The sequence below is a fragment of the Poecile atricapillus genome, chromosome 2 (assembly GCF_030490865.1).
Source record: "Poecile atricapillus isolate bPoeAtr1 chromosome 2, bPoeAtr1.hap1, whole genome shotgun sequence".
Lineage (NCBI taxonomy): Eukaryota > Metazoa > Chordata > Aves > Passeriformes > Paridae > Poecile > Poecile atricapillus.
The window spans coordinates 13,540,745-13,559,903 of record NC_081250.1 but is presented as its reverse complement, the minus strand read 5'-3'; the positions used below and the strand labels follow the sequence as shown (position 1 = coordinate 13,559,903).

General features: G+C 42.7%; 1 protein-coding gene across 15 annotated transcripts in view; it reads right to left on the bottom strand.

Moving 5' to 3' along the window:
* PARD3 (par-3 family cell polarity regulator) overlaps nt 1-872 on the bottom strand; it is a 446,575-nt gene extending 445,703 nt beyond the window's left edge. For all 15 annotated transcript variants that reach the window (XM_058830950.1, XM_058830956.1, XM_058830954.1 and 12 more), the window contains exon 1: nt 423-872. In XM_058830950.1, coding sequence (XP_058686933.1) covers nt 423-542 — 120 coding nt within the window. In that variant the 5' untranslated portion in view covers nt 543-872. The remainder of the gene's footprint in view (nt 1-422) is intronic.
* Between the last annotated feature and the right edge of the window lie 18,287 nt (nt 873-19,159).

The following is a 19,159-nucleotide window of genomic DNA, read 5'->3' as shown; positions in this document are numbered from 1 at the left end:
GAGCTGGATTTCCAGCCCTCCGCGGCGACTCCCGCCCGGCCCGCGGCGCCTCGGCCCCTCCACTCGCCCCGGGGGCAGACCCGGCACCGCCGGCCCCCGCGCTGCTCTGCCGGCCGGGTTCGGGCGGCTCCCCCACCGACACCCCCGGGGGCCGCCAGGCACCGGCGAACAAAGGGCCGAGGCCCGCCAGGGGCCCGCGGGGAGCCGCGGAGGGGCCGCGCTGGCCGCTGCGGAGGGGCCGAGCCCCCCCGCTCCCCGCGGCGGCGCCGGGCACACGCTCCCCGCGGGCTCCGCCGCCGGCCGCCCCCGGCCCCGCTCCCGCCGCTCCCCCCGGCGGGGCAGCCCGGACTTTCCCCCTCGCTTCCCTCCCCACTCCGGGAAGCGCCATATTGATCGCGGGCGCCGCTCCCCGCGCCCCTCACCTTGGCGATCGCCTTCTTGTACCGGGTCACCGCTTGCTGGATCAAGCTGAAAACTTTCATGTTCCCGTCCCCGCAGGGCACGACCACCCGCGTCCTCCCGAAGCACACCGTGACTTTCATCCTGCGCGGCCGGGGGGCTCCCGCGTCCCTCCGGCCCCGCGCAGCCTTCCTCCTCCTCCTCCTCCTCTTCTTCCCCTCCGCCCTCCGCCACGGCCGCCCCCCGGCGGGGCGCGGCGCTCAGCCCCCGGCCGCCGCTGGGCTGCCGCTGCGGGCGCCCTGCCTCCGCCCCGGCTTCGCGGCCGGCCCGGGGAGGCGCGGGGAAGGGAGGGCAGCGCGGGACGGGGGCCGGTGCTGCCTTCCCGAGGGCCGGGGGCCGCTCACATACCGCGGCGCTGCCCGCGGCCACCTGCTCGGCTCCTGCCCCGGCGCGCAGCGGCGGCGGGCGGGGCGGCGGCGCTGGCTCCCGCTCCGGAGGCGTGGGGCGGTGCGGCGGGGCGGGGGCAGCCGGCCGGCTCCGCGGGGCGCCGGCAGCGCGGACGGGGCGGGGGAACCGGAGGGCCCCGCGCACGGTCGGAGCGAGTGCCCCGATCGAGCCCGAGGGGGTGTGGCTGCCCCCGCCTCGCTCTGCCCCGCCGGGTCCCGGGAATGCGGAGCCGGGGTCGCGCCGGCACAAGGAGCGCCGCGAAATGCTGTTCCCTCGGCCCCGACTCGTGCACTGGGGGGAACGGGCACCGCTGCTGCTCCTGCCCGGGACGCTGCCTGCTGCCGCCCTGCCTCAGGTACGCGGGTCCCGGGAAAGCGAGTCATGGCACGGCAGAGAAGGTGCCCGGCAGGACACCGCGGCGGTCTGCTGCTCCTCCGGTGTCCGGGGGCGCAGCCACCGCGCACGGCTGAAATCAGATGGTCTTCCTGGTCTGTCGGGCATCTGTTAACGCAACAGGACCAACACTGTGCAAAAACTGGTGCATCATCAGTGACACCAGCTTCAAAGGAACCGCTGAGCAATCTCCGCAAAGCCGCCAGAAGTCATAGGGGTTTAGAGATACCGTTCACTTTTTTCCACGGATTTCATTGAGGACAATGGAATTGCAGAGTTAATTGGTCATTCAGTGTGGCCTGACAATATATATCTTTTGTGTAGAAATGGTAAAACAATTTAACTAGAGTAAAAGCAGAGTTTGGAGGACAGGAAGGCAGTGAAAAAAGGTCTCCTTTTTTTTTGGTTTTTGGTTTGTTTGGGTTTTTTTTTTCCTAAACTTATACACAGCCCTAAAGATGTGAAATTCAAGTAAGCTTTGTAGCACATAATATCAACATCCTTCTATAACACCGGACAACTCAGCACGCGTCCTCTGGTGCTCCCTGCTCAGCAGCTGTCCCAGCTGGCAGTCTGCTCTTGTTCCCTTAGCAATAGTATTAGTAACTTTAAGAACTTCAAACCTGATACAAATGGCAAAGCTGTCTGCGGTTTAGTAGGTACAGACCTAAGGAGCAGAATTAATGATGTTTTTAAAACATCAAAGGTAAAATTATTGCCCAGTTAAGTCAAGGGTGAGTATGGCATCCCTAACCCTTTGCATTCTACTTGGGAGTTTCCAGTACAGAAATGGAGGAGTCAGTTTATATTAATTTGGTTCTATGCATATTGGCCAATTTCTCTGAAATCCATAGAACTTTCTATATTAATTGCAGTTTTGGAAAGCTTTGGGACACTCACAAAATCAAAGAATCCATTTGCTGACCTATGGATAATTTTTAGCTTAGATGCCAATTTTATTACCATTAGCCATCTGGGTTATCTGGACTAATATATCTGAATTATATATGATAAATAGTCTGTCTTTTAAGGCAAGAAACAAGCACACCTGGCATGTTACATTTTGTCATATCCCCAGTGTTCACTTGTGTGGAATAAAAGCAGCATGCAGGAGTTCAGGAAGGCAGAAATGAAATAAAACTGGTGTAAACAGTTTACAGCTCATGACTGAGACAACTGAGTACACTCTGCAGTTTTATGGCCATAGCTCATCAAGTTTATTATTGGAAAAAGATGAAAATGTCCTCTAACCTGCTGCTTCTGTACTTTTTAGGGGATCATAAGAGATTCTGGGAAAGGATGAAAGAGCCATAAATCCTTGGTTTAATATACATCACCTAAGAAAATTGCAGAAAGGATGGTGAAAATGTGAAGTCAAAAGAGGCTCTTCCCAGACTGTTTTAACAAAAATTTTACAATGGCATAGACTTTGTAATGTTCCACATTATATTTCAGTTGTTATTTGCATTTATCTGCTAAAACATCATGTTGCATGTTAGAAGCTTTACCACACTGCTCTAAAACTTGATATTGCTTTATTTATAAAGCTTAATATTGTTGCTGGTCGACAGTAACAATTCCACTGTTTAAACACGGCTACAGGTTTTTCATGTTTTTCTGTGATTTAATTCCTGCTCTTACTGTCTTTAACAAGTTTTTTGGCAATTTTCCCAGCTGTTCTAACAGTCTCCTGGAAAAAAACTCCAACAGTTTAGAAAGAAATATTGATAGTTTTTCCGTTAAATGTGTGATACGGGAAAATTCTGTAATGAAGTACACAAAAACAAGTCTATCCTGGGATCTTATTTAAGGCCAAAACTTAAAGACTTGAACATGAATAGCGATACACCTAACAGGAATGAGAACCTCCAAGATTTGAGTTTCTTCCCCACTAGATACACAAGTTATACATACATCATACTGGAAACATTTTAAATAAAATTTACCACATATACTGTTTGTTTTGTTCTTCCTTGAAAGGAAAAAAGAACTTTAAAAAACAAATGTAACAAGGCTGTGAAATTGTATGCGGTCTAATTATGTAAGATAAATGAAGTATAAAACATTATTATAAGAGATTATGAGAAAAGGATTATACTAATCAGGAGAAGAATTGGCAAGAGTTTCTGGTTTACAAAAATACAACTACTATCCACACTACGGTATGGGTGGCACATATTTAGCTCTGGATGTTGAGCTTTCCTGAGCTAACATACCACAGAACCTGTCAATTCATTTATTAATGGTACATTGCTGGGGGATTTCCATGAAGACATCATCTGTCTTGCAGGAAGAAGTAGGTGATGGAGCATGGGATGGAGGGAATCAGAGCTTGCAACTAATTAATGATCACTAGTCAGGTTCTGTTCAAAACAGCCAGCCAGTTGAAAGCCCCTGCGTAGACACTGCAAACATGCAAGGAATGAGAATCTTGCAATTAAATGCAGATTATAAAAAACCTTTTTTATGTGAATGTTAAAATATTCAGACACTGGAATGATGCTGATTTCCAGAGCTATTTCACAATTTATCCCACCTGTATACTCTACATCAAAGAATTTTTATGGAATAATTCTGGATGTGCTCAGGTTTAGTAGTCTGTTCATGGCATACAGATATTCCCTGGTTTCATGAGAAAGCACCAATTCCATGTACAGTATCTTTTAAGTTTATTCTATTTTAAATATAGATATTTCCTTAAGCCAAGTAAAGTTCATTCAGTTCTGTAGTAAGACCAGTGTCAAACTGAAGAGCAAGAGTATTCCTTGAAGAATTACATTTTTTTTAAAAAAGTGCCATTTGTGAAAATGCCTTAGGGATATACCAAACAGTACTAGGTTTTAATGATTTCAGATAGCTACCTGCTGTAACCCTTCTGCTGAGTTATTAGGTAAAGCCTTAACTTCTTTTTCAAAAATCTGAATTTAAAGTTCTGAATTGTTTACATTTTACTCTGAGGCAGAAATCTAATCAAAGTAAACATGTCTGTGACTGAGTTCTTTCCATGGATAACCCTTTAGCTATAGGAGTGGGTTGACTTCTCAGCTGTTATATTTTGTGACTTTTTTCCTGCCATACTGCTGGTTCTTCCACAAAGGAGTTAAGGGAGTGTTTCCCACCATTTTCTTTTATGAATAAGAAAATCATTAAAGCCTATTAAGTTATTGTGGCTATCTTTGGTCTGAAAAAAAAAAAAAAGAAAAAAAAAAGAAAAAATAAAAGAAACTGAATAAAAACTTATTTTCTACCACTTCTCAAAAGGGTCTGGGATCTGGGGACTGAAAAGCCCTCACATCAGTAAAAGGCAGTTACAGAATCACACATATATTAATGTTAGACTTAGGGGATGCAGACACACAAATCTGAGAAGACAAGAACTTTCTTTGTGGTATAATAGAAGAAGGAAATTGCAGCAAAGAACAGTGTATGATTTTCAAGAAAAACCACAAGACTGTTACCCTTTCCAGGGGCTCCAACAGTTGCTCAAGCAACTTCGGGTAGTGGGAAGGTGTTTAGGGCTAAAGAATGAGTATAACTAAGTTCACTACTCTTTTTTTCTGTGTCTATACTGGTCTTATGCTGTTTATAAAAGAATTATATTCAAGGATTTTGAACAGTTTTCTTGATAATGCTCTGGTGGTTTTCAGCCATCATGGAACTGTTTAGTTGGAATTGCTTTCTCTAACTTATATCAACTAATGGCATTTTGAGCCGAGATCTGGGAAGGCCTGAACTAAAATATATTGAGATACTTCTTGATGTGGGCCCTTAAAGGCAATCCACAGGTAAGGACTCAGAATCATTAGAGGTCCAAAAAGTGAAAAACATAACCTGTATGAAAAGAGTGAAGTTACTGGGGGTGTCCAGAGAACACAAGCGGCATTGCCAGGAGATACCAAAATAGACTTTGTGTGTGCTAGAGCTATGGAATGTCTTAAGGAAAACATTCACACCAGTCGCTGTAGCCTGCTCTCACACCACATACTGTATTTGTCCTATGGGCTGAACAGAATTATACTCACGTAATAATACAGGTTGGGTTCTGAATGTCCCTGTACTGTAGAGCACGTATCAAGTCACACCTTGGAGCTGGCCAGCTCCTGTTATTTGCCCTTAGGGCTATGGAGAGTTTGTAGGTCTGTGCCTGCTAAGAGGGATGCCCACCACAGGGATTCCACTGGGAGGAGAATGATCTGTCACCTTCTGTCATGCCAATGAGCTGTTCTGCAGCCACTGAGGCTGTTCTGCAGCCGCTGAGGCTGTTCTGCAGCCACTGAGGCTGTCCTGCACACTCCAGCCATCTAGGGTTTTCTTTGGGGATGTGAGGCTAGTTATACTCAAAGTCCATCATCAGACATAGTTTCATCAAGCTTTACAGAGGAAAGGAAAAGGGAGAACGGGAACACTGAATGTCAGCAGCTGAGACCAGAAAATCCCTGCATAATTTCACAGGACAAAGAAAAGGCACTTATTCAGATTTGCAATTTTATCCCTGACCAATTTCAAAGGGCTGCTCCAGGCATTCAGTGATCAAAGCTTCCCAACAACTAAAAAATTAAAAACTAAACACGATATTTTCCACCATGGAAAATACTAGATAATCTAAGTAGAGAGGTCATTGCTGCTTAGCCCTATAATATTTAACACAAACATATAAGCATATCATTAGTAAAATTAAACTTGAAGCAACTTTTCAATTACCAGCCACTATTAAAAATTATAAAACTGTTAAAAACAGCAGAATTTGAGAGATTTAAAAGCAGCATCAGAAATCTAGGTATTTAATATACAGAAGACCGAACTAAAGGGTACTTGTAGAATACATGATTTTAAGACTCTAGGATGTCCATTTCAGTTTTGTCCTAAAATTTTTAGAAGCCTGGTATTTCCTTGAAAATGTCAGAGGTTACTTCACTTTTAAGCCTCACCTATAAAAGCTACTTGGAGACATTTTGTTTCTGATATGAATTTGTTGGATGGTTTCCTTCTCCTTTTTTCATTCTGCCTGTCCAGAAGTTTGCTCTTTGCTTTTCTTCCAGCCTTTCAGTTATTGATGAAGTTCTTGGCACAGATTTCCAATCTCTGAAACATGAAATACAGAATTCCAGTGACTAAAAAAGGCTTGTGGAGTCTTTTCACTGACTTCTGTGGGCTTTGAATCAAGCCCTCGGGCCTTATCTACTCTACCCAAATAACGAATAAACAATATCAACACAGAGCTACAGTACTGGGCTCATTTGTCAAGTACTTGCTAGAGCTGGAAAAAATTCAGATACTGCCAGAGGAACCCATTTGCTGAAGAGAAGCTATGCCAAATTATTTGCCACTATCAGGTTTTATCTATTGATGAGCATTCTTGAAAAAATACTTTCCTGTGACATGAAGAGGAACACCCATGGGATATGTTAGTCAAAAGGCCTATCAAAACATGATAGAACATATATTCCACCACATAAACTATTCATGTGGTTTATAACCATATTAAGAATATATTTCTCAGCTGGTGTTCCTCTTTAGGTATCTCTGTTCAATTTCGTACCCTGTTCTCATCCTCATTGGACTGAAAGTGAACGGGATAGTATCACGGCTTTCAAAAGCATGTTATCTTGATGTTCACAGGAAAACACTGATAAAGCTTGAAGGGAAATATTATCCTTTGCTCAGCTTCTCCCTGTGTTGATGGTAACAGGGAGGACTGCATGGGGTAAGGATATTACAGCAGAGACCTTCCAATTGCACAGGAATTTAGAGGGATAAAAATACAGACATGCACTTGGAATACATTCATCTCTGTTACCCATGGAGTTAAATACACTTCTGGTGCAAACACATGCTATCACTCCTGCATAAATATTTGCTCCCGAGCAAAGTCCCATAGCACCTGCAGAAAGCTTTTTCTAGGGCACAGGCCAGCAGGCAAGTGTCAAAGCATGAAGGACCAGCAGGGAGTTACACATTTCCTCGCAGGGAGTGTGACCAGGATATACACGCTTACCTTCACTGCTGCTGCAGAACTACTCACTGAAAACTTCCAAAAATTTCCAAATACATGCTATGACCAGAGTCAAGTACTTGAGGGAGGAATGGGGCAAAAGCAGACAGCTGAAATTTGAACACTGCTTTTAAGATAGTTCTTCACTTAGAGGAGAAAAAATAAGAAAAAGTAATCAGAAAGAGGTGACAAGTGACCTGTTTCACTCTTTGATTTCTCTTATTTTCCCTTCATTAACCTCAAAATCTCCTTTCTTCCCCTCCTCTTCCTCTATTTTATTCTCTTTTCCATACTCAGTCCCACTTCTCTTTCCATCTCACATCCTTTTGTCTTCCCTCCTTGTCTTGATTAAAAGTATTTGCAGCTGTTGAGATCAGTAAAAAGGAAGACTCACATGAAATAGGAGAATCCCCAAGAGCTAAAATACATGACAGATTGTGACATGCTAGCAGTAATCTATTTTATTCAAGACTGAAAAGATGACAGTAAATGAGTAGGTTTTCCAAAATTCAGTACAATGTTACACAGCATAAGTTTTAATTCCTCATAGAAGAAGCTCAAAAGCTTAAATTGATCTGCATAGATTCAAAATCTGTAATCAAAGCCAAGCTGCCTTCTCCCATACAAAGTCAACTAACTAGCTCTGACAGAGGTAGGATATCAGGCCCATCAAAGTGAAACAGGTGAGAAGAGCTGAAAGCAAGGACAACAAAAAACTTGATAAGAATCTTTTGGGTTTTATCTGTTGTTGACTACGGTAACACATGGGCTAGAGAATGCTGCAGGAGTCTCTTCGAAGAGCAGCAGCAGAGCAGTTTGAGAGCCCACTGCTCAGTGCCAAAATGAAGTCTTCTCTCAGGTCTGATCTTGTTTCACTGGGCAAAAAGGCCCTTCAGCAACTGACATACCAGGGCTCAAGGAAACACTTAGGAGCCTCTTTAAAAACCAAGATTTCCCACACATTATAATTACAGAATGGTCTTCAGGACCACACCTGAGCACAGGTCCTGCTACCGTCAGCAGGGGCTGTGCGTTCAGATTTGAGAGAAGAATTTAAAGCCGATTAATTCATACATCCAAACCAAAACAGATAGATCAGATGGACAAGATTAGCTCTACCAATCTTCCTGTAGCCGGAATTAGCAACTCGGGAGCCTTGTAATTTGCCAGAAGTTCACATTGTGACTCCACACTAATCCAGTTGATGCTGCACATCCATCTATCATGTCATCTGTTCTAGGATTTCAGTTTATTCTAGGTTTACAAACTCTTCCTTCATATGTGTGTGAATTATATATATCTCAATAAGTTATCTAAAGTTTATTTTCTCTTTTTGCAAAAAAAATAAAATTTCTTACAAATAAATTACTAATAAATTATGTCTCAGATTGATGAGTTGAAGTACAGAGAATCACTAGTACAGGATACTGCTTCATACAAAAAGACAGTGGAAATAAAACACTGATACTGGTACGCAAGTGCATTATATCCAAAGAGCTGTAATCGCTCTCAAGGACTCAAAAATTGTCTTTCTCACACCACAGAAATTACAACTTTACCTGTTTCCAGCACAAATCCAAAACATAGCCCCATATCAGCTACTATGAAGAAAACTAACTCCACCCCAGCCAAAACTAGCACATAGGGAAGCCAACAGAGTTTAATTACGGATAGGCTGTTTGTTGCAAAAATTCAATCATTTGAATCTGCTGGGGTGAAACAACTATTTTCTATCAGCAAAAGCAATTTCCTCTTAAGCTGTTAAACTGGTAACATGGTAGGCTATTTGTTTGACATGGGGTTCTGCAAATGTGTTTTCTTTCTCGCAAGATTTATCAATACACTGCTTAAGTTTTTTAACCTTTTTCATGCAGAATCCAATACTTATCCAGCTTCACAGCTTGAAATAAGAATGCTGCTTTCTCTATACTTTTCCACCTGAAATAGATTTCAAAGTCTAAAGCTACCAAGCAGGGAGTTGGAGAGAATTAATGTTTTTCAGTTCTTGCTGTTGCAAAGTGCAGCTGCAATGGACACAGGTACCTTAAAGCTGGAGAGTTTATCCTGCCTGGGGATTTCTCCCCTTCTCTCCTGCAGGTCACTAACTTCACAGGTAGATGACACACTCTGAATCACAGCAGTGTCACTCACGCTGTCTGAAGGTGCCTGAACAGCCAACGCACAGTAAAATCCCAGCTACTAAACCGGAGCAGCTCAAGAGCTGCTTTTTGTGTTGCTGACTTGTCCTTGTCCATGGCAGGACGCAGAGCAGTCACTAGTTGCAGCTTTGGGCTGCCTGTTCTGTGAGGCAGAACACCCTTTCTGTCAGGGTGTCTGGTTTTGTCTTCCAAGATTAATAGCTCTGATATTTTGTCCTGCTTCTTTCAGCACCGTGGGGAGCCATTACAGACAGGCACTCTGACCCAGCCAGAGCCTTTCACACCCCTCGAATAGCATGGTTCAGGCAAAAGAGAAGGTGTTAGCAATGCTTGAGGGTCTATCCAATATCCATTCGAGTCTATCCATCCAAATTTTCTGAAACAGTAAATATTAACCACTTACTATTTGTAGATCTCAGCCTGGTTTAGATCTAGTCAGAATTTTTAGCATATTTAGTGTATACTTGACTTCTGCTTCCACCTGTTCTCTTAGGTTTGCTTCATTTTTTTCCCCACTACAAGCAATGTATGTGAACATTTCTTTTTTCCCTATTAACAATGTTGTATAAATGTCTTATGTTTTCTTACAGTGTATTAATTCCAGAAATTAATATGTCTCAGCGTATTTTCATATACTTGGATCTCTCTTTGTGCTTGAACCACCTAGGTTGTATCAAAAAATTTTAAAATGCGTATTATACAAATTTACCTTATAATTTGATGGTTTTTAGCTCAGTACTGTAAGCATTGAATTTAACAGTAAAATGGCTGATTTGAATGCCTATACATGGGTATATTTTAATGCCATGTACATGGGCAAATTGGTAAAGGTAAGGTAGTCAATGTGACTGCTCATACATTATGTGACTTAAGTCAGTACTTAAACTCCTAATATTTGCTTATGATTGCACCTCTGCCACAAGGCCCACTGGTTAAATAACAGCCTCATCAGAAAGACATGTGCAGGGAGTGATTTTTTCCTGTGACTTTTTTTGTTTGATCTCATCCTCTCCATCATCAGTCAGATCCTTCTACTCATGCACCTGTTCAAGACTAGGGTTTTTTTCAGACAAGAAGCATCTACTAGGTGTAGGTCTCTTCCTTCTTCCATACTGCCTGGCACCCTGTTTTGCATATAGCAATTACCTGAACTTGTTCTTCTCTTGTGATGACTGGGAATTCAGATTCCTGCTGTTCATCATGAAAATATTTTATATATTTTGCCCACATTTACAGAACAGCTTTGTATTCACAGCACCTTCTTGCATTTTTAATTACTATGCACCGAATATACTTTCTTGTCTCTTTTCGTGTCTCAAGCTTTTAGGATGTGATGACTTCTTCTAACTTTTGCATGTTTCTGTTTCATCAGATCATAACTTCACCTATTCCCTTTGACATTTTTTCAAGTTTTCTGTATTGCTTATGCAATATTGATATTCCTTCTATTTTTGTTTCCTCTTTATGTATACTGATCCATGATATATTCAATAATTCAAAGCTGCTTACTAAAAAAATCTTTTCATCCCTAATACAAGCGCAAACACATGCTCAGCTGAGGGATGTGAGAGCTGTGTGCAGCTTGCAGGAGCTTCTTTTGCTAACATTGCAGCTCTGGCCTCCCATTGCTGCCATGATTTCTCATTCTGTTCATCTTTTTAAATGCAGCCTTCTTCTCCTTGGGCAGTTTTCTCCTCTCTAAATATTTCTTGCAACGAATCACCAGAGCTGAGAAATAGCCATCCCTGCAGCAAGCCACAGTCCTCTGTGGTCTCAAATTTCTTCAGCTATTAAAGAAAAGGTAAAGCTGCCCTTTAATCACAGTGCCCACGGAAGGGACACAAAACCGAATATCTGAACATATGGGCTGAGTGAGGCCTTTCCCTGAGGCTGCACAAGTGGAAGCAGGAAGGATCCAACCCTTGTCTCTGCAAATACAGAAGGATAAACTCGACTGTAGTTGTTGGCATCGTTAGGAGACTCTTCTCACTGGCACTTGTGGAACTAATTGTAAAGCTCTGTTTTAGTGCGTGGGAGGCTGAAGATAATTTTAGTGATGGTGAAAAGTGCCAGACTTATCAGACATGGAAGATGTTGCTTTAGATTTCGCTTGTGTAGTGCTTTATGTCTACTCTAACTCAGTGGAACAAAACATTACTGGTTTGACTGGAGGGGGGTTGATTTAATAATTGTTAGCACACTTGTTTCACAGCACTAATGACTAGGCAAAGTTTTCTTTTCACAGAACCAGTACTGTATAGAGGCAGAAGGATTAAGAGCATCATTTTGCTGGTGTATGCCTATTCTGCTGTGGAGTCAGCACTTCCATGCATACAAAATTATTCAATATATCTTTAGTACCACAACTAAGGAAATTAATAAGCTTTCTTGTACTTCAAACCAGGGACACCATTAGCTTCTTAGTGGAGGGCACAAACTCAGCTCTGAATTGTCTTCTGTTGTACTTTCTTGGAGACAAATACACTTTTTTGAATATTTACGAACTCTGGAAAGGCTTGGGGGAAAGTGAATATTGCGATACCTTACTAACCAGAAACAAGATAGTTATTTGAAACATAATTTATTTCTTGGCTTGCCCCACAGGATTTTGATAATTGCTGTGAAAACTTTAAACAAATAGATAAAATGCAGTATATTTTTGTATCATTGAACTCTGGGGATTTTATTGAAGGGCAGAAGAAGAATATATTTGTTTTTGCACTGGAGCTTCCACCAGTCAAAGAACACCATCCAACCATTGGCTCTGTTTGGAACTCTCAGTCAAAGGTTTTCTGATGTGAGATAGCTCCTGCTAACACTCCCAGAGTTACCAGTTTCATCAGCCACAGCAGAGTGTTGGTGGTCATTTTCAGTAAAAGCGTTCCCATGACAAAGCCTTCAGTCCAGCACTCTTCACTTACAAGAGAGCGCATTTCCAACTGACGTTTATCATCTGCAGTGGAGTAGAACAGATCCATTGTAGGTCTGATTGCCTTCGCATTGCATGAAAATTTGGCTCACTGTCCTGAGGTTTGAGCTCATATTCATATCTGAGTATCTGCTCTGAGGATTACACTGCCTACCCAGGAGTAACTCACACATCCAGGTAGTCCTGCCCTCCCTGGGGGCAGATGTTCCTCTGGCCCCAGAGCTTTGTTCCACGAGCTGCCTAATCCAGTTTATGTTTCCAGCTTCCACCAGTGCAGATATTCTCAGCAGTCATTTTTTAGAAGCATTTCACCTGATGATGAAGGACACCTGGTAAGGCACCCGTGTCCTCGAGAAAATACAGCTGAACACCTCGCTGCCCATAACCCCAACCTCAAGCATGTGCTTTTTCTCCTGCAACCCAGAGAGCAACAGTAATCTCTGAGGCTGATAAGACCAGTTCTCTTCTTCCTCTTAACATCTCTCTCTCTGGCCAAAATCTCCTCTGGCCAAAAGCAACTTGGATACAGGCTTTGGACTGTCTGCCCTATCTATCTGCTCTCTCACCTCTTCCTAGAAATGCAATAATTTCCCAAATGACCATGTTAATATCTTTAATCAAGTGGGCTGAATAGGAAGAGGAGCTGCAAGTCTGCTTTCTGAGATACAGCTTCTATTCCATGTATCACTACCCAAAATAGAGACCCATGTAAAAGGACTAGTTTCTTTAGTATTATTTTGCAATGTTGGATGAAGAGGGATTGGAAGTCCATGCAGCTGAGACACAAAGCAATAGAAGAATATAAGAATGTATGGACCCATGAAAAAGCCTCACAAATAGGCTTGAGTGAGCCTGAAATAGGGTTTAAATCTGAAAAACTGTTGCTGCTTAAGACCTACCCTATAGTAGTGGAAAACAAGACTTTGATTGTAAATAAACAGGACTGTGCCACAGACACACCTGATTTCATCACCAGTTTCTCATCAGACTGTGAAATAACCCACAGCACTGAACTTGACTGTTCATGTTAACTAGAAGAGTCCAACATGCTTAAAAGATAGATAACTGCAAATAGTAAAGATCCTTAGCAGAAACCTGAATTCAGACACTTTTAGTGACTACTTCACTCAGCCTGTTTTTGGATCTAAGCAAAGCTGGCAGAAGAGAAAAAAACCTCAGCTCTGGAAGCCAAGGGCAAAGAAACAATGTGGGGAACAAAATGAAAGTTACCTTGTGAATGGCAAGTTTTGGCTTGCTTCTAACTGCAGTAATAAGAAGGCAAAATGATTCACTCTGGCAAAGTTTTCCAGCCTGAGCAGCTTGAAATAATACGACCGCCCACCACAACTGCTGCCTGTGAGTGAGCTCAGGGAGGGGGCCAAGGGCAGCACGAGAGTATTAGGGTGACATGGGAAAGGTAGAAATGGAAAGTTCATCTTCAGCAGGGTAGAGAAACATTGGCCTGCTAGGGAGAAGGGAAGAGAGGTAGTAGCAATGGCATTGCATTCTTGTAAAAATAAAATTGAGTTCTGTGAAAGAACCTTTCTGCTCTTCCACAGAAGTTGGGAGATGAATGTTTGTGTGTGTCACGTAGCACTGTACCTTGGAGGAATTGCCAGGTCACCATTTGAAGTCTTCATTTTGTCAGTTGCTGAGGGAAGGTATATATATATATATATTTATATTTTAGAGGTGGGTAGGAAGGGTGGCGTGATCTACCTGTGGCAGGCTAGTCACAGAGTGAAAAAGAAACCAAAATAAAGCTGATATTGATTTTCTGCCTGAGAGTGGTTAATATTTATCTAGATGTTCAAACTGGATCAGGCTGTAGCTTATAAAAACTTGGCCAATCACAGCAAGATTTTCCAACAAACCTGTTAACATTTTTCAAGTACAGACATGCTGATACAACTTAAAAGAAAGGTACAGAATTGCAAGTCTCATTACTGTCACTTAAATAAAACCTCCAAGACAATTAATTATGTGTGTATACTTTTAACTTTGTCAAAATGTATGCAATAGGTAGTACATTTTATTTTCTTAACCTATATTTAGGTGGGGAAGGCAAAGTTTTTTTTTTATTATTACTTCCAAATCACTTATCACCAAAATCGTACTTTGGCCCCAGGCATTTTCCTCATTTCTTTCTATTCTGTAATTCAATGACCACAAAATTACACGAGGTTAACTACAGAAAGATTAATTTTAGGTTGTAACCATTTCATCTTGCTTGGGCGTTTCTCTCTGTGGGCCATCTGTGCTTGATAACTTGATACACACAGTCCATTTGCCTTTCTTAAGTGAACTTAACTTTTAGTGGTTTCAATCCCTTTCAGTGTGTAGACCCCACAGAACTATCAATGTTTCTTTTGATGCTTCCATAAAAATTTAGGGCTTGTTGACAGTAAATTTTTACTTGCTATTTGTTAGTGGTAGCACCTCAGAGTTCCATGGACCACAAACCTACAGCTACTGAAAGCCTCTGTGACTTGCACAGAGTTACTCCACCTGTTCTGCAAAGGAGTCTGACTTTAACCTCATATTAATGAGCATCACTAAAGTTGTGGGCAATGTATGAACTGCATGGGACATGAAATGCATCAGCCATTTGAAATATGAGCTCCAAAATGTTATATAGGCTTCTGTATAACAGAGGTGGGAAGAAATGCCAAGGTCTATGGTTGTATCTAAAACTAATGTTTCTAGTTCCTTTCTCCCTGTATAGGAAAAACTGCCCATATTTGGGCCTGAGTGTTCATTGAGAACCATTTTACAGCCTGGGTGTGTGAAACTTCACTGTTGTATGGTAGGACAAGCTCATGGAAGAGAGTCCTCTCCCCCCTGCAGCCTGCCTAACCTTCCAGCCCTCTGAACAAGGGTTTTCTCCAGGCGTTGCTTGAGCCCCAGGAAGAAAGAGCTCAGAATGACCTGAACCCATGGATAATTGAATGAGCACAGCCTCATCAAAAAAACCCCTCAAAAACTACAAAAAAATCCTCATGCTTTGAAAGGTCCTGGTCACTGGCATGGAAGTTTTTCTCCTTTGATGATGTTTCTCTCTGATTTGTTATTCTAAGTTCAAGGCAGCTCTCTGCTGGTACAGGTGCTGCCAGAGTCCTGCCAGAGGAGCCATAATTTCTTAATAGCCTCCACCAGTGAGCTGTCGTGTTAACAAAACAGAAGAGAAAACGTAGCTGTAGAGCAGGCAGATGTAACCTCAGGCTAAGGAGGCAGCCACTCATAGCACCTCCTCTAACGTGGCCTCAGAGGAAACCTGGAACTGGTGCACCCAGGAGCAGGTGGGATGTGACCCTCCTTCCTGAAACCACCAAGTTTCTGTCCACCTACTTAGACATGTAAAGCCAAGCTTCAGCTGTGCACCGAGGCAGGCAAACAAACCCAGGAGATTTCACGTGTCCCATTCACTTCTGAAGAGGAGCCTGACAGTAACACATTGACAAGCCAGGCTATCAGCTACTCAAGACGATCAAGAGCAGTGACATTTCCACATTTTCAGAGCTCTCAACAAACATAGCTAATTAAGTCTTGCATCATCTCTGCAGTTAAACACAAGTAAGTATTCATCTCCCCTATTGACAGAGGAGGAAGCTGAAGTCTAGGGGGTATTTAGGGCCATGGAGTGAGTCACTGGCAGAGACAGATATTTTAAGAGCTGTAAGCTCCATGATCACTGCCTTTTCATATAAGTTATTAGACTCAGAAATGCCTCCTTCTCCATATGAATTATAAGGAAGATATTCTCCGATTATCAGTAAGAACCGGATGAACTCTTCCTCGCCGTGACACTAATCCTGGAAGTATTATGACTTATTTGTGGTACACAGAATATTTCTCATTGCATGTACTATTCAGGTAGGAAAAACAAGAAGAGGTGATTGGAAGGTCCTGGTTCTCCTAGGCATGGCTGGCATACAAGACAGGGAGGGTTCATAAAGTGCCCTGCTTTCCTGCCAGCCCTTTTTCAGGCTGCCTCCTGCCCTGCAGACAGTAATGTCTGTGGCTCAAGATGAGCAGCTGCACTGGGTGCATTTTAAATTCTATAGAAATAATTCTTGCCACGTAAGTGTTACAAGAAGACAGAACAGGTGGATGAAAGAGGACTATAGAAGTTATCAGTGAAATCAGCCTCTCTCAGGCCTTTTTTTCAACTTTAAAAAAAAAACAAACCCATTTCCAAATATAACATGGACACACAATTTCATTCAAATTTACTAAATGTATGTCATAATTAGTATTCAGAGTAATCTAATGTACATATAATTATTTACGGACAAAGCAGTAGGTGTGTGCATGGGCGTCTGAAGGCAGTGACTTCTCAAAGCAAGTGTTGCCTAAACTAACCTGCCCCAACTTGTAACCACGCTTTTTCCAAAGCAGAGCAGTGGGCCAGCTTGCTGGGCGTAGCACAACGGGAGAGTACAAGTCAGAGATTGGATAGGTGACACGAGGATCACTTTTCTATCACTCTAATCTTGAGGTTATTTTCTGAATCTCCTTTTTCCCCTGGCTCTGGGAATGTCTCGATGCTATAAACTCAAAAGGTGCTCAGGAGCAGCATTCTGGGAAGGCATCTCCCTGAGCAGTTCCAAATATCTCTGCTCCATCTCCCTGACTTGGTCAAAAGCAGCAGGTAATGAAGAATCAACAGTACTCAGGACCAAAATTCCTACAGGGCATTCTTCCCAAAGAAGAGCTTTTCCAGGAACAAATAAATCAACTTCGTGGAGAAATAGAACAGCTGTTTTGCTCACTCCTCCTTGTTAACCCACAAGCACTTTGGAAATACTCCACTGCCACAAGCCAGAGTAAGCCAACACATATGTATAAGGACATAAAGTCTGCCATACTGTGTCAAGAACCATGATCCATCTAGCTCACCATTGTAACCTCAGAACTAGGAGCAGATGTTTTTGGGAAGACTACAGAAGAGAGAGTATTTCTAGTGTGAATCTCCACATGGCATTTATTCACAGCTTCCAGCACCACATTAAATATTTATATGACTGATGTAATATTACATCTTCCCATGTTTCCAGATCCCCCAGTGCTAGAGGATAAAAAGAAATTTCTAGTGCAGATTTAAAACCTCCAGGCTAATCAGAATTAGCCCATGTACTGTCATTCTCATCACCAAACTCTGCACTGTCACACTCATTTTCTTTAGTCCATTAAAGCGATTTGATTAAGAGACTGGATAAGTGTCCATAAAACACTGGGGAAAACCCTAGTAAAGAGGGCATAGTCACAGTTACTGCATTATTTATACATACAAACCTCCCAGCTAACACTGCACATAGACATCTCTTTCCAAGTGTCAGCCCAGTGACCTTCTGCTCAAGGGCCCCAGAGGTGGAATCCTTGGCTGTTTTCTTATTCAGCCCTTTGTCAAAGTTTGTGTTTCTGTCTCAGGGCACTGAAGTTTAGCCTGTGGGCACAAGGCTGTCTTGCATTCAAGAAACTACTGTCAAACCCATAGAGGAAAACAAAGGAATTGGGCCAGTGTATAACCATGCATTTGTTTGCAATGCATTTTTAGGAACTTGCTGGCTTACTGCAGCACATTCCAAATCCCAGTAATTAAAAGAGCTACAGTGAAGGGGAATTGCAAATCACATTTTCCAAGCCCCCTGGTTTTTGTGGGAGCAACACTTCCAGCTCCACCCAGCAGCAAAGTACAAGCACATGACACAGTGACAACCTTGCTGCCACCAGATGCTGGGACAAAAGCTTGGTGCTACCAGAACAGCTCAGCTCCGCAGGGCGAGAGGGACATCCCATGCCTCCCTATTCCATAAAAACAGATACTGAAATTATCTCTTAGGGAAATGAAAGCATGAAATGAAGCAGCTCCTGTCTTCTGTCTAAAATTTTCTAACACTGCCCATTACTTTATAAAACCTCTGACAGATCCTGGTTAAGCATCAATGATTTGTTGTATATAAAAGTTTAAAAAGTTTTACAAGTTTTAAAATCAGACTGAAACAAATACTTTTCTGAAACTAATGGCAAGCCCTACCTTTCTGTGGGGGTTAGTCTCTCAAAGAGGATGCCATGTGCACACTTTTCTTGGTACAGATGGTCAGGTGGTTTCTTTACCCAGATGAGTCTTCTTACTTAGTGTTTCTCATGTATCACCACTCTCTCTACTGCCTGTCTTCCATTTCAGAAAATGGGCTTTCTTAAAAAGCCCCATGGGCTTTCTCCTTTGCAGGTTTTGTTACCAGGAAAAGATTTCCATCATGCTGCTAATATCCTATCTCACCCTGAGATCTTCTAAAAGATAGTTTTCCCCCTCTGTATCATACAGAAGGACCTAATGTCTTCTCTGTCACTATTACTTGTCACACCTTACTGCACACTCTGCTGTAAATCATACTCTGATGGTTTTAAAGAAACAAAAATATTCCTTCATCTCTAGATTTTCTGTGTTCCTACTTTTTATAACTACTTTTCTTATTTTTTCTGTAAAGTTGCATGTTTTCCCTTGTTTTGCTATGCAGCCCTGTACTCCCAAGGCAGACCGGGACACATCAATTTCCCAGCTACACAGCAAGGAGCTTCTGCTGGCACACAAACACATGGCAAGGGCCTTAGGGGTGATGAATGGCAACCTTTGACTGTTTTTCCACCAAAACCCCCTTTAAACTGGGCAGGATTGTGTCTCTATAATATTCTCATGTAGTCAGAACCAGTAGGAACAGCAGACACTCGGAGGAATCTGGAGTGGACTAACAAGCCCCAGCAGTTCTTCAAATTGCTTCAAAAGCAACAAGAACGGCTTGGATGGACACTGTGGCAGCCCAAGGGCAGGACAATGCC